Below are 12,579 nucleotides of genomic sequence, written 5' to 3'. Positions count from 1 at the left end.
CTTGAAAATAGCAAAGATATACTTGAAAATTATCAAAAATGCTCCAAAAAGTACTTGAATATACTTGATTTTCAATGACTAAAATCGCTGGCCACCCTGCTCTAGGAAAATAGAAGAAAATAGGTGAAAAAAGAAACCGATTCGCGAAATTTTGTTCATGTAAAGCAAGTACGAATCCACCTCATTATTATTCAAAATCCCTTACAAGAATATCCGTAATGCGAGATTCGTTGCGTGAGCGGAAAACAGACTCATAAAGGCCGGTCTCCACTTGCGCGCGCTGCGATCGCACTTTTTTATTGGACCTACCTCCGGGTACCCCGGTGGAGGTCCTATAAATTAACCGTTGTCCGTTCGTCTGTTACCAGCTTTTCTCGAGATTAGCTCATTAGTTTTTTCTGATTTTTGGCACAAAGATGCAAAATGGCAATGGCCAAAATGTGACGGAGCCCGATTTTCGAAAAGAAAATTTCCGGAAATTATTTGCCGGAAAAACTGTTTTTTTGGCATTTTCTCGAGATTTTATCTTTAGTTTTTTCTGATTTTTTGCTCAAAGATGCGTATTAACAATGCCCAAAACATGGCCGAGTCCGATTTTGAGTTTTCGGCCGAAAATGCCGGAAATATGCCGGAAATCGCCGTTTTTCTGTATTTTCATTGGACTTTTTTTTATTATTGGTTGTTTTTTCATTCAAAAACATTATTAATAGCAATGCCCACCATCAAGCATGTTTCAATTTTCAATAAAATTGATTTTTGAAGCCGGGACTATTTAAAAATCACCGGAACAACAGTATTCCTTGAATTTTTCGAGATGTACTTTATATTTTTTTATGAAATTTTGCATATTGATCATCATCAGGTAGGTCCATTCAGCATCTAGCTTGTTTCAATCCTTTTTGCTTGGAAAAAAGATTACATCATTTTTTTCAACCGTTACGTCAGATCGCGCCAATGGAGTTGCTTCATTTTTCTTTTGACCAATAGCGTGGAAGCTTTACTCAAAAAAGTGCGATCGTAGCGCGCGCAAATGGTGACCGGTCTCAAGGATTACGCCCATCTCGAACAAGATCATTCTTCGCTTGCCTATTGTTCTGTTTTATTAGCTCAGATAAAGGTAGATGTTGACTCACTCACTTGGGCAGCGAATAATAAAGCCTTTCGAATAAATTCCTAAGGTTATCTTGTCAATGAATCTTTCCTTTGAAAGTATAATCGACACCATTGAAATTAGAGCCTAGAAGGGGCTGGAGACTAAACTCTTGGATTGGAAATAAGCCACTCATTTCCCATCCGAGACACGTGAACGTTGTGGTTTTAAAAACTAGATTGAAAATAAAATTCATCGTCAGGTTTCGAACAACGTGCCGTAGGAAAGCAAAGAGAACGCTAGATTTAATGCGTCATTCTAAAAGTAGCACAAATCTGAAGAATTCACTTTTTCTTGCTTGAGAAAGATTGAAGATTCCTCTCTTTCCCCTTCGGGCTTTAAGCTCGATCAATGATGATCACATTACTATTTAGCGACCGTAGCATGAAGGTAGAGCATCCAGCTACGGTGCGCAATGTTGTGGGTTCAATCCTCAGCCGGGTCCATACCAAAAATTCCCAAAATGGTACTTGATGCCTCTCTGCTTGATGTTCAGAAACTAAAAAGACGGATCAAGGGTAAGTTGAGAAATCCAGGGAAAGGAGTAGCGCCCTCCCCTACAGCTAGAGAAAAGGTAGCCTCCGGGGTCGCGCTCGACTGTGTTTGCAAACTTACTTACTACTTACTTACTACTTCTTTAGAAAGGCGTAGTGGTATAGTGGTTATGTTATCATCCTTGTTTCCCGCATGGGAGGCCCGAGTTCGATACCCACCGTGTCTCTACGATTCACTTGACAAGTGAATATACATTCGCCCGGGTCAACCCTTGCCATGTGAGGGGAATTGGGTACCAATACTCTGATACAAGAGTGTGGGTAGATTAGACAGACATTGTGACGTGTCATGGCATTCATAAGGTTCGGCCTCGCGTGAGCATCGCTCTCCCAGTGTCGTTCGAGTGTCATGGTATACGCCATGGCTTGACAGCTCGCGTCTGTCAAGTCGTAGCGTCTGTCAGCGCGGTGATTCATACTCCTTCGTGGGTAGGACCCATCCCGGATGCATTCGGCGGGCTCATATCTATCTATTTCTCTATCTACTTTAGAAAACGAAAAGAGAAAGAGAAAAAGAAGAAAAGAAGCCGGTATTCTTCTTCTTCATCTTCAAGCGATTAACTTGTGGTTTATACATGCATTAAAGGAAATTGAATGTTCGGGAACTGAGGTTTAGTTGACAAGATGTATTGCTAAAGATACCCAACTCAGGCTGATTCACACTGTTGAAGTTGTTGATAATTCAAGCATCGTCAATCCCCAAATGACTTCTTCACGGGCGAATTCGATTATCTTGCTTTTGCAGATTCCTTACAACAGTCTAGCTGACATCCGGTCGTTAGGACCATGGGTGAATGCCGCCTAATTTTTGAAAATCTGGACATTTGAGAGAAGTGTACTGAACAAAAGAATTTAATATATTGGTTTTTGGCAGACATAAGTAAAGCTACATTTTTAATACTTTCAGACTTTGAATATGGCTAACCATTATATTTTGTGTTTTTGACATTTTTAACAAATTCATAACCAAGTTGTACATGATTTGTATTCAATTTTTGTATATTTTTGCTTAGTAATTAGCTTTTATCGTTATTCAAATTAAGCTTTTTACCATCTGACTATGTATATGATAATGACGTCTTCTTTAGGCTTTTTAGGCCAATTACCACAAGACCAAACTTAGATCTTTGTAGAAAAGAGTTAGGTTGTCTCTTCTAGAAATTTTGAGTTTCAGTCTTGTGTAGCTTTTGTTATGCTAAAGAACTCTTGTTTTCATTTCAATTAAGGATACATATAACCATTTGTTCACCAGTACATTTTAGGCAGTTTTCGACCTTAGTGCTAAGGTAGAGTATCCAGCTATGGTGCGCAAGTTCCTTGGTTCGCTCACCGGCCGGGTCATATGAAAGACTTGGTACTTAGTACAAAATGATGCATGATGTCTCTCATCGCGATGCTTAGCAATTAAAGAGCGAGATCAAGATTACTCTTTGGTACTTAATTGTAGGGGTTTGTGGAATAAGCAGGGGGTTGGTACTCTGGGAGACAATCCAAAAAATGGGGAGGGGGTCAAAATTAAGTTATTTTGAGGTGATTTTATCAAAAAACCCTACGAAAATGAAGGTTTTGGCACTTTTTCAGAAAGATTTCATAAAATGGGGGGGGGGTCATTATAAAATGCTATTAGGGTGATTTTTATCCGAAAGATTGCAAAGTGATCCCCACAAAAGAGTAAGTGGAGAAGTCCAGGGAGAAAGAGTGGTGCTCTCCCCTACTCTCGGGTAGACAGCTATCAAGATCCTATATGTCGCAACTTCACTACTTCTTAATCTTTGTTTATTTTTTAGCAAACTAAAATAAAACATATCAATCATTTTCGAATCGTATAAAATTCAAAATGGCGGATTCAATATGCTGCGTGATTGCCGATAAAAAGAATGTCAAAAAAATCAAGTAAGTCACTTTATAACTATAGTTATCATAGTTATCCAGTCTCGGCTGAAATGTTTAACGTATTGTCTTTTCAGTTTTCAGTTTCAGTTTTAATTATCTGTTTCCGAACTCTGTAAGAATTTGGTTCAGTGGTTCTCAAGTCACAAGCTTTTGAAGTCAAAATTCACCTTTGAAAAAGTCCAAAAACACGTCAAAAAAGGGGTATCAAATTCAGCATTTCTTAACATTCTTCACTAAAAACTTTTTTGAAAATTCGTTCAGAATTACTATTTTCCTGTTTTTCACCATAACTTTTGTTAGGATGATTAAGAAAATGAGCTTAAAAATAGTGAAAATATGAGGTTTTCTGCATAGAATTGCGTTAATTTGACACCCCATTTTTGACGTATTTTTGGACTTTTTCAACAGTAAATTTTGACTTCTAAAGCTTATAACTTGAGAGCCACTGGACCAAATTTAAAATGTTATATACCAAATTTTAATTTTCAAAAGAATTACAATGACAAAGGAATTCATTAAAAGTTCACATTACTTCGGACAAAGTTAGCCATCAAACCTTTTATACTTTTTTCTGGGTCACCCGGTAGTTTGAAAATGAGGTAAGCGTTGCTCGTGACGTAATTTATGATAAAGGTCTTTTGTTATCATGAGACGAATGATTTTTTTTTTCTTTTCATTCTAGACAAGAATTGGAAAAGAGGAACATTCTACACTCCAAATATCGTATCACGAAAATGGACCCTAACACCTGTGCTATACCTGTCTCTACTGACAAGTGTTCTGTTGAAAATAATCTGCAGACTGATCTCTTGCCATCTTTCAAGGAACAACAGGCGGTTCAATATTTGAACGCTGATGAATTGCTCTGTAGTAAGGTTATAACGCCTCGCGATGCCCTCGTTCAAAAATTGGAAGGTTTTTTTAAGACAAAAACTGAGATTTGTGAAAATGAGAGGAATCGAATATTACAGCAAGTTCCACATAAATGGGAAATCCATGGAGATATGTTATTATTACCAAGGGATTGTTTAACAAATGCATTCTGGGAAACTGGGCAGAAAGAATTATGGGAAATATTTGCTAAAGTCTTGAAAGTGAAACGTGTGGCTGTTATGTCTCGCGTTCAGGATAATATGATTCGAACGCCAAAAGTCGCCCTTAAGCTAGGGGCGGACGGATGGGTCAAACACGTGGATAATGAGATAATTTATTCGTATGACGTCACAAAATGTATGTTTTCAAAAGGCAACATTACGGAGAAAATGAGGATCGCGCGGCTTGATTGTCGAGAAGAAATTGTCGTTGATCTATTTGCAGGTAAGATGTCATTCATACTTTCGGAGGCCTCGTATGATAAAGATAGACCAATTAAAACTCAAAATGTTAACCATCATTAATTTTCTTTATTTCAACGAGGTTAACTTCTTTAGGGTAACGGACCCCCGTTTGTTAATTTTTCGACTATTAGGATAAGACCTAGCGAGTACCTCACTAAAAACCGGGATTTTTCATCTCGTTTCTTGGTGAGTTCCACTTTGACGATTTTCTAAAAATAGAAGCCTTTCAAGTGCTTTGACGCAAATTCGATTTTTTCGCTCTGCAGGAGCTTCGAAATTTAAAAGTGACGTCAAGAAATCGAATGTTTAGAGCCCGAAAACCCGGGCTCAAAACATTCGAAAAAGTTGCAAAGTGGAATAGACGCGGGTGGCGTCTAGTATAGGCTAGATAAGACCTTATTAGGAACCCCCGTTTCTTATTCTTCGAAAATATTTGCAGCTGTCCAAAGAAGATTCCCTTACTTTGCTCTAAAAAGCCAGGTTTTAATCTATATTTACCTTTTTTTTTGGGGGGGGGGTGTATTTATAGGTACGATTCAAACCCCCTGCTAATTGAGTCTCCCATTATTAAAACTTGAAGAGAAGAGAAGATATTTCCAACCGTAGGTAGTAAAACAAATGTGGATCAGGTAGATAAAGATACTCAGGAAACTCACTTTTACCTTCTTTACTATGCAGTGTGTATTATAAAGTATAATCCTCAAAACTCATCTTAACTGGGCTTAGAAGTCGGGGGCTTCCGAGGGTACAAAATACCAGAATACCGGTAATTTTCTCGTCCTCTACCGAAATACCAGTAAATGTTTCTGTAAATACCGGTACTGGCAGGTATCTTAAATACCGGAATACCGGTAATTGTTCTGGCCAATACCGGAAGAAAATAGGCCCAATACCGGTAAATACCGGGTTCTCGGAAGCCTCTTTCCCCTTAGAATAATTGAAATAATAATTTCGCATACATTTATAAGGATTTTACTTTAATGAAAATATTTGTCCAATTTACCTTTTTTTTGGGGGGGGGGTGTATTTATAGGTACGATTCAAACCCCCTGCTAATTGAGTCTCCCATTATTAAAACTTGAAGAGAAGATTTTTCCAACCGCATACCTCCGTTCATCAGGCACCTGAGTGTAGGTAGTAAAACAAATGTGAGGACAAATGAAGATACTCAGGAAACTGACTTATACCTTCTTTACTATAATGTTCGTTCTCTCTAATTCGATCTTCAAGGGATCAAAATTTTTCTTTTTATTAGAAAAAGATTGGAAATATGGAGAGTATTTTATACAACTCTTCAACTGAAAGGAGCGAGATTTTAGTTCGAATTACAGAAAGATTTGAATAATAGATGTTCGAATTAAGGAGAGCTGACTATGTATTACCGTGATTTTTTTCTTCGTTTTCCTCACTTTAGGTATTGGCTACTTCACTCTTCCATATTTGGTCAAAGCACAAGCCAAGAAATTATACGCGTGTGAAATCAACCCTGACGCATGCGCAGCTCTTAAAAAGAATCTGGGTTTGAATCACGTGGACGAAAGTCGGTACCAGATCCTTCAAGGTGATAATAGAGAGGTCAGTAACGTTCTTTTTTGGAACTACCTCGGAGGTCCTTTAAATTAACCGATGTTAGTCCGTTCGTTCGTCTGTTATTAGTTTTTCTCGGGATCGGCTCGTTAGTTTTTTCTGATTTTTTTGCACAGTGATACAAAATGGTGATTCCCAAAAAAGTGACGGAGCCCGATTTTCGAAAAAAAGAATATGCCGGAAATATGCCGGTAAAACCGTTTTTTTGGCATTGTCTCGAGATTTCATCGTGATTTTTTGCACAAAGATGCATATTAGCAATGTCCAACTAACTTTCATCATCAGGTAGGTCCATTCAGCATCTAGCTTGTTTTAAAGAAAAAAATTAGCAAGTTTACATACATCATTTCTTTGGATAAGAAGGTCTATCAGTTACCATAAGCGGATTAATTTTTGCGAATTTTGAAAATGTTCCCTAAAATTTAATTAGTCATCGTGAAAAATTTTAGATACGAATTTCGACCCTTAGGAAAATGGAAAATTTGGTGAAAAATAGTCCGATTTGCGAATTTTTGTCCACGTCAAAAATTTAGATTCTCAATTTCGCGAAAAAAGGTAATGTGAAAATTAATCCAGTTAAAGTACTCTGAAATTACAATAGCAAGTTTCTACATCTACGTTATGACGTTCATGACGGAGCTTTGACTCAAACGAATTTAGAGCAATCCGTTCTTTTAGCGTCATCTTTAGTTATCTAAACCTTCCAGACGCAAAAATTTTCATCCGACACGCTAAAGCTCTGAAGGTTGAGAAAATCCTCAACATCTGGAAGGTTTAGATTACGGAATTTTGCAGCGGGAGGCCTGTTAACCCAGCCCTGGTTTTCGCGGATGGTAGGTCCAACTGAAATATTTTCAGGTTTACACGCGAGGGCTGTTGAACCCGGCTGAAGATGCGGCATATCAAAGGCCGACTATCATTTCCTCTCCGATGGGAAGTTGACACCTATCCTTTAGAGCTTTAGCGTGGGCGGCCGCCAATCCGCCATCAGAATATCAGATAACATTTTTAGCCTACATGGCTTACGCATAGATAAAGGAAGCGAAAATACATTTGATATTTTAAAAGGGCGCTCTTCTATTCGATACGCTCCCTTTGGTGAAAAATCCAATTTCCCTTAAAAATCGAATGGGAGAGTGCCAACTGTAGTTCTTTTCGTGATTGGTCTTGCTTTTAAATTTTCCAAAATTATACCAATAGACCTTTTCATAGATTACGTCACGAACATCACTTGCCTCGTATTCAAACAAATACCATGGTGATTATGTCTCTTGAGACATTAAATAATTTTTTTATGATTAGGAAGTAGTTTTAATAAAATCCGCTGGGAGTTAATCACCGTGGCATTAATTTCAAAACGAGGCAAGTGATGTTCGTAACGTAGTTTATGAAAAGGTCTACATGTTTTTTCTTTTATAAGCATAACGTTTATAAGCATATGCAGGCTCAGTTTTTGGTACCTAAACAATGGCTCTATTGTTTGAGAACAATAGAATGCTAAGCATAATGCCAGCCTGGAATTGGGACAGATACTTGCTTATAAAAAAAACATGTATTAACCTAATTCTGATTGCGTCTTGCTAAATCTTCCAACACCAAAACTTTCCCTTTTAAATCAAGCTCAGCCAAAACTTTACAAAAGATGTATTTTCTTATTCTAGGTATGTCCAAAGAACATTGCAGATCGTGTTAACCTTGGTCTTATCCCAAGCTCTTCACTCTCATGGGCGACCGCCTGTCACGCCCTTAATCAAGCGAAGGGCGGGTGGCTACATATTCATGAGAATGTCGATAGTGGTGCAAACGCTCTGGATAGTGGTACAGGTAGTGATGCTATTCTTCAAGATCATATTACGAATGCAGGAGAATTTGAGATATGTCAACATGTTGTGAAAACAGAATTTGTGCCGTGTCGCGATGGACTTGACGTAACGGATTCGGAACCTCCTGAAGATATAGAGTTGGAAACGTCGACATTGTCTGAGAAGAATAAAGCAGGACCCTTAGATACAGAAGTTGTCAACAAAGAAAGGGATTTATCGATAACGTATGAAAAATCTAAAGGTATGAGCGTAGATAATTATGTGTTTCCTGAATGCAACGACTTGGAAAGGGAAAATCGAAACTTAGTACGAGATTGCTACAAAGGAAAGCTCTCAAAGCATAAGTGTGTGGTATGGCAGGCATTTGTCGATGACATGTTGTCGAAATTGAAATCCTATTTGCCGCCATTATGGAAAGTAACATTACGTCATATAGAGTTTGTAAAATCTTATGCGCCCCATGTTGATCATTTAGTTTTTGATATTGAATGTCGACCAATCAGTGATCAGCTATTGTGAGCGTAAAGACCACGTGGTTTTATCTGTTGTTTTTATTTTGCAGATGGAGTACAGAATGTTGAACGATTAGTGATTAATACCCATATTAAAATTCTTTGATCTAAATCGATCTTCTGCCCGAGCAGTCCCTAGGTAAAATTTCACTTCGGAGCAAAACGGTATCATATTGTGTTCTGTTGTAGTTTTATTAATTGGGCCCTTCCATTTTATATCCATACAGGGAGGGGTGGACGAACATTTAAATGGGGGTTAAAAATGTATTCTAATAATTTCATGGGGTAAAAGACCGGTTTTAGTCTAATTTAAGGTCTAATTTAATTTTCCAAGGGTTCTTTTGCAAATATTGCCGTTTTCCAAAGGGTATCCACACATTTCTAGAATCTTTTTTTGACTTTAAAAGGTTCGTCCACCCGCCTGTATGGAAATTTAATGGAACAGCCCATTTACTACAAATAGAAAAACTCGACGTAGTTTTTAGCGCCAAATGATCCAGCTTATTTATAAAAAGCCGTCTTCAGTGTATAATCTGTAGGCCGTAACTTCAACGGTGGTATAAGAGGGAGACAGGGATAAAAAGCTATAATAAAGAGTGATTTTATGATTATTCTTTTATTAATCCGTAACAAAACATAATATGAAATTAATGTTGTTATTTGTCTATTTTACGAGCATCTTCTTCTTTTTATGAGAAAGTTTTACGAGATTTAAATCCCAACGGTAGACAATGAGAGCACTCGAACTGTCCCAATGAAGTATAAGCCCGAAGGGCTAGAATCGAATCTCCTTGGTAGGATTTGAAGCCAACAAAATCCTACCAAAGTTGCGCGGCCTTGAGCGGCCCGCCTGGATTTTACACAAATGACGGATTGGAACTAAATTTAACGGCTAAATTTCAAAAATAATTGTTGAGTTGCTAGATTCAATTCGTCGTCAAAAATACGGCGCATATTTTAAGGCTTCACTTTTTCTTAATTGAGAAAGGTTAAAGATTCAATTCTAGCCCTTCGGGCTTATACTTCATTGACTCGAACTGTCCCCTCTTTCATGGTGCTGTTTGATCAGGCACGACCTCAGGCTCAATTTGGGAAGAGAGCGCTCTTTTCTGTAACAACTTCAACGCATGTCTCTTCAGTTTTTTGCCCAATACCGTTGTAAAAACATTCTTTCCTCCTTGTCTTTTATTGTTTCCACCTCTACGTCCGTGCTTCCCTTCTTGTCCTTGGCGACGTCCGTTTTGGTTGGGGCGTTTACCTTTACGCCCTCCTCTTCTGCCATGGCGCCCTGTCCTGTTTTGGTTGTGATGTTCTGTACCAACTTGATGTAATCTGTGTAATCTTTTTCGTTCGTGTCGTAATCCTTCGCCTTCATTACGTAATCCTTTTCGCCCATGACGCCCGTGACGTAATCCTTTACGCCCGTGTCGTAATCCTTCGCCTGCATTACGTATTCCTTCGCCTGCATTACGTAATCCTTTTCGCCCATGACGCCCGTGACGTAATCCTTTACGCCCGTGTCGTAATCCTTCGCCTGCATTACGTATTCCTTCGCCTGCATTACGTAATCCTTTTCGCCCATGACGTCCGTGACGTAATCCTTTACGCCCATGTTGATTGGTCTTTCTTCTCAAATGCTATTGATATAAAAGTCAAAGAAAAATTGTAAGTCATGTATGTAAATTGACGTTGAAACAAGTTGCATCACCTTTGTCAGTGAAATTAAAAAAGTGGTGCTAGTGGCTCTGGGTACGAGGTTGCTAATTTTCTTTTCAATCTAAAGTTATCTTTATCATGTCTATTATATGTTTAAAATTCTTTTATCTCAAATGCCTGGGATACATGGATACGAGATTAACTGTCCTTACCTTTGGGCCGACAAACTGTGGCCGCGTTTTCTTGTCGTCATCATGGTGACCAGGTTTCGTGTGAACCTCGTTTTCATGTTCGTGAACCTTGTCTCCATGTGGGTGATCATGATGATAAGGGAATATTTTTCTTGTATTACCAATCTTTCGGTTTGTAATGTGATCAAAATTTTTGACTGAAAACCAAATTGAAAATTTTTGATGATTTTGACCTTAATTAGTTTAAGTGAAAGCATATGCTTCTATGCTCGTCATCTATCAAAAAGAGTTCCTTATTAAGATGTATATATAAGAGGTACCTTATCGGGGAAAACTTCTTTGGGGAAAATTTTCGTCGGGGAAAAATTCGTCACTTGCTGGTTAGTTGGTAAACGCATTAAGGCCGGGGAAAACTTTCGTCGGGGAAAATATTCGTCACTTGTCCAAAATTTCGTGACTTTTCCCCGACGAAGTTTTTCCCGATAAGGTATACCTATAGAGGTCTGCGATTCAGACTACCGTCGCGTTTTTTATAAGTTTCCCCGCACTAAGATTCTTGTCACTTTTCCGAAATCTTTCCGCTATTTTTCCCATAGGATAACCAGCAAGCGATTGGAAAGGGTTTGTTTCTAAAGGTACGGAAAATCTTGTGCAACAAATTTGCCTAACTTTCCGAGGCTAATTTTTTAACAAACCGTAGTCCTGGTCAATAGAAAAACGGCAAAGGAATCTTAGTGCGGAAATGGGAAACTTATACAAAACGACGGTAGTAAAATAAGTACAAATAGCAACCTGGGTTCGAGTTTACCATGAAAGTATGAAGTCAAAATATCTGAGAATCATTGGGATTTTCATGGACAACGATTCCCTCTTCCTTGTAAATTTATTACCAGCCCCCCTCAAAAGTTGACCCAGTAGGATTTTTTCAGCTAGTGGAGATAAAAATTAAGGACTGAAAACTCGATGGGGATTAATATTTCCATATTTTTTCTGGCTTGGGATTTACATTCTTTTGTTTTCAATTCAAGCCAGAAAATTCAGTGAGGATGGGAAAATAGCATAATATTTTGCAGTGATGGTTTATTTGATTATTTTCGGTGGGGACAAAAATTGGAGTGTAATTTTCCACTGACGATATTTTGGCCGATTATTCCAGTTAGAAAAGTATCTTAATATTTTTGTTAACTTACTATGTATATAATGGTCAACTGCGTCACCGTTTGCATTGGTCAAATGCACTTCGATAAAAAATACAACAAGCCATGCCAAAAGGCTGCAACGTAATAACCACATCATGTATGAATTTTGTTTCTTCTTCTTCTTCTTCTCTATTCCGATCTTTGTTCTACTTTATTCACAATTCAACTTTTTCTGTCTTTAAGTACCTTTACCATTAATCCCTTTTGTTAGTTTCCAATCCTTTTTTTTTTTTGGAAAACAGGAAATCCTATTATTAATTACGTAAACTTCTTGTTTATTTTATTATAAGGAAACATAGCTGGCATGCACATGACCCCCGTCACCGGGGGGGGATAGGGGGCCATTATCCCCCAATATTTTGCAAAGTAATTTTTTTTTACTTTAAAAGATTTTATATACCGTTTAGAGGGGTGAAATAAGGGTGAAACGTCGAACATTTTCTTCGTCGCCCAACCATGATTGGCGACATATGTTTTTGGCCCCCTTGATTCGATTAGCACGCCGGGGGCCATGATGCAATTATCCACACGTTAATTAATACAAACGTTTCGCGTTTATATGTATTTTTATATGTGCGCTTCTTTTTGCGCTCCCTCAGCATTTTTTAGTGTCAAAATTTGGTGTAATTCTTTTGCAAAATTGCATCTTCTGGACCCGAAAAGTCTTAATATGGTCT

At 38.0% G+C, this 12,579-nt stretch overlaps 2 protein-coding genes across 6 annotated transcripts in view; both read left to right on the top strand.

Moving 5' to 3' along the window:
- Positions 1 to 2,765, top strand: part of LOC136817155 (protein SREK1IP1-like) — a 113,149-nt gene extending 110,384 nt beyond the window's left edge. For 2 of the 4 annotated variants that reach the window (XM_067073493.1, XM_067073491.1), the window contains one exon: positions 2,196 to 2,360. In XM_067073493.1, coding sequence (XP_066929594.1) covers positions 2,196 to 2,265 — 70 coding nt within the window. In that variant the 3' untranslated portion in view covers positions 2,266 to 2,360. Of the gene's footprint in view, positions 1 to 2,195 lie in introns of all 4 variants that reach the window. The other 2 variants (XM_067073494.1, XM_067073492.1) reach the window with 2 other exon arrangements.
- A 730-nt stretch (positions 2,766 to 3,495) lies between these two features.
- Positions 3,496 to 9,146, top strand: LOC136817145 (tRNA wybutosine-synthesizing protein 2 homolog). 2 transcript variants are annotated; one of them, XM_067073481.1, is made up of 5 exons: positions 3,496 to 3,597; positions 4,280 to 4,914; positions 6,349 to 6,509; positions 8,183 to 8,891; positions 8,996 to 9,145. In XM_067073481.1, the coding sequence occupies exons 1-4, from the start codon at positions 3,542 to 3,544 to the stop codon at positions 8,861 to 8,863; spliced, it is 1,533 nt and encodes a 510-aa protein (XP_066929582.1). In that variant the 5' UTR covers positions 3,496 to 3,541; the 3' UTR covers positions 8,864 to 8,891; positions 8,996 to 9,145. The 2 variants fall into 2 exon arrangements, with proteins under 2 accessions (XP_066929582.1, XP_066929581.1); XM_067073480.1 differs by having other exon boundaries at positions 8,183 to 9,146.
- Positions 9,147 to 12,579: the final 3,433 nt, after the last annotated feature.

This window comes from Clytia hemisphaerica, unplaced genomic scaffold, assembly GCF_902728285.1.
Source record: "Clytia hemisphaerica strain Z4C2 unplaced genomic scaffold, Clytia hemisphaerica genome assembly, whole genome shotgun sequence".
Taxonomy (NCBI): Eukaryota; Metazoa; Cnidaria; class Hydrozoa; order Leptothecata; family Clytiidae; genus Clytia; species Clytia hemisphaerica.
This window is presented reverse-complemented; position numbering and strand designations above follow the sequence as displayed.

Coding starts and splice junctions, on each gene's coding strand:
- LOC136817145 (XM_067073480.1), top strand. CDS start 3,542: ATGGCGGATTCAATATGCTGCGTGATTGCCGATAAAAAGAATGTCAAA. Junction 3,598..4,279: donor AAGAATGTCAAAAAAATCAA/GTAAGTCACTTT, acceptor TTTTCATTCTAG/ACAAGAATTGGAAAAGAGGA. Junction 6,510..8,182: donor TTCAAGGTGATAATAGAGAG/GTCAGTAACGTT, acceptor TTCTTATTCTAG/GTATGTCCAAAGAACATTGC.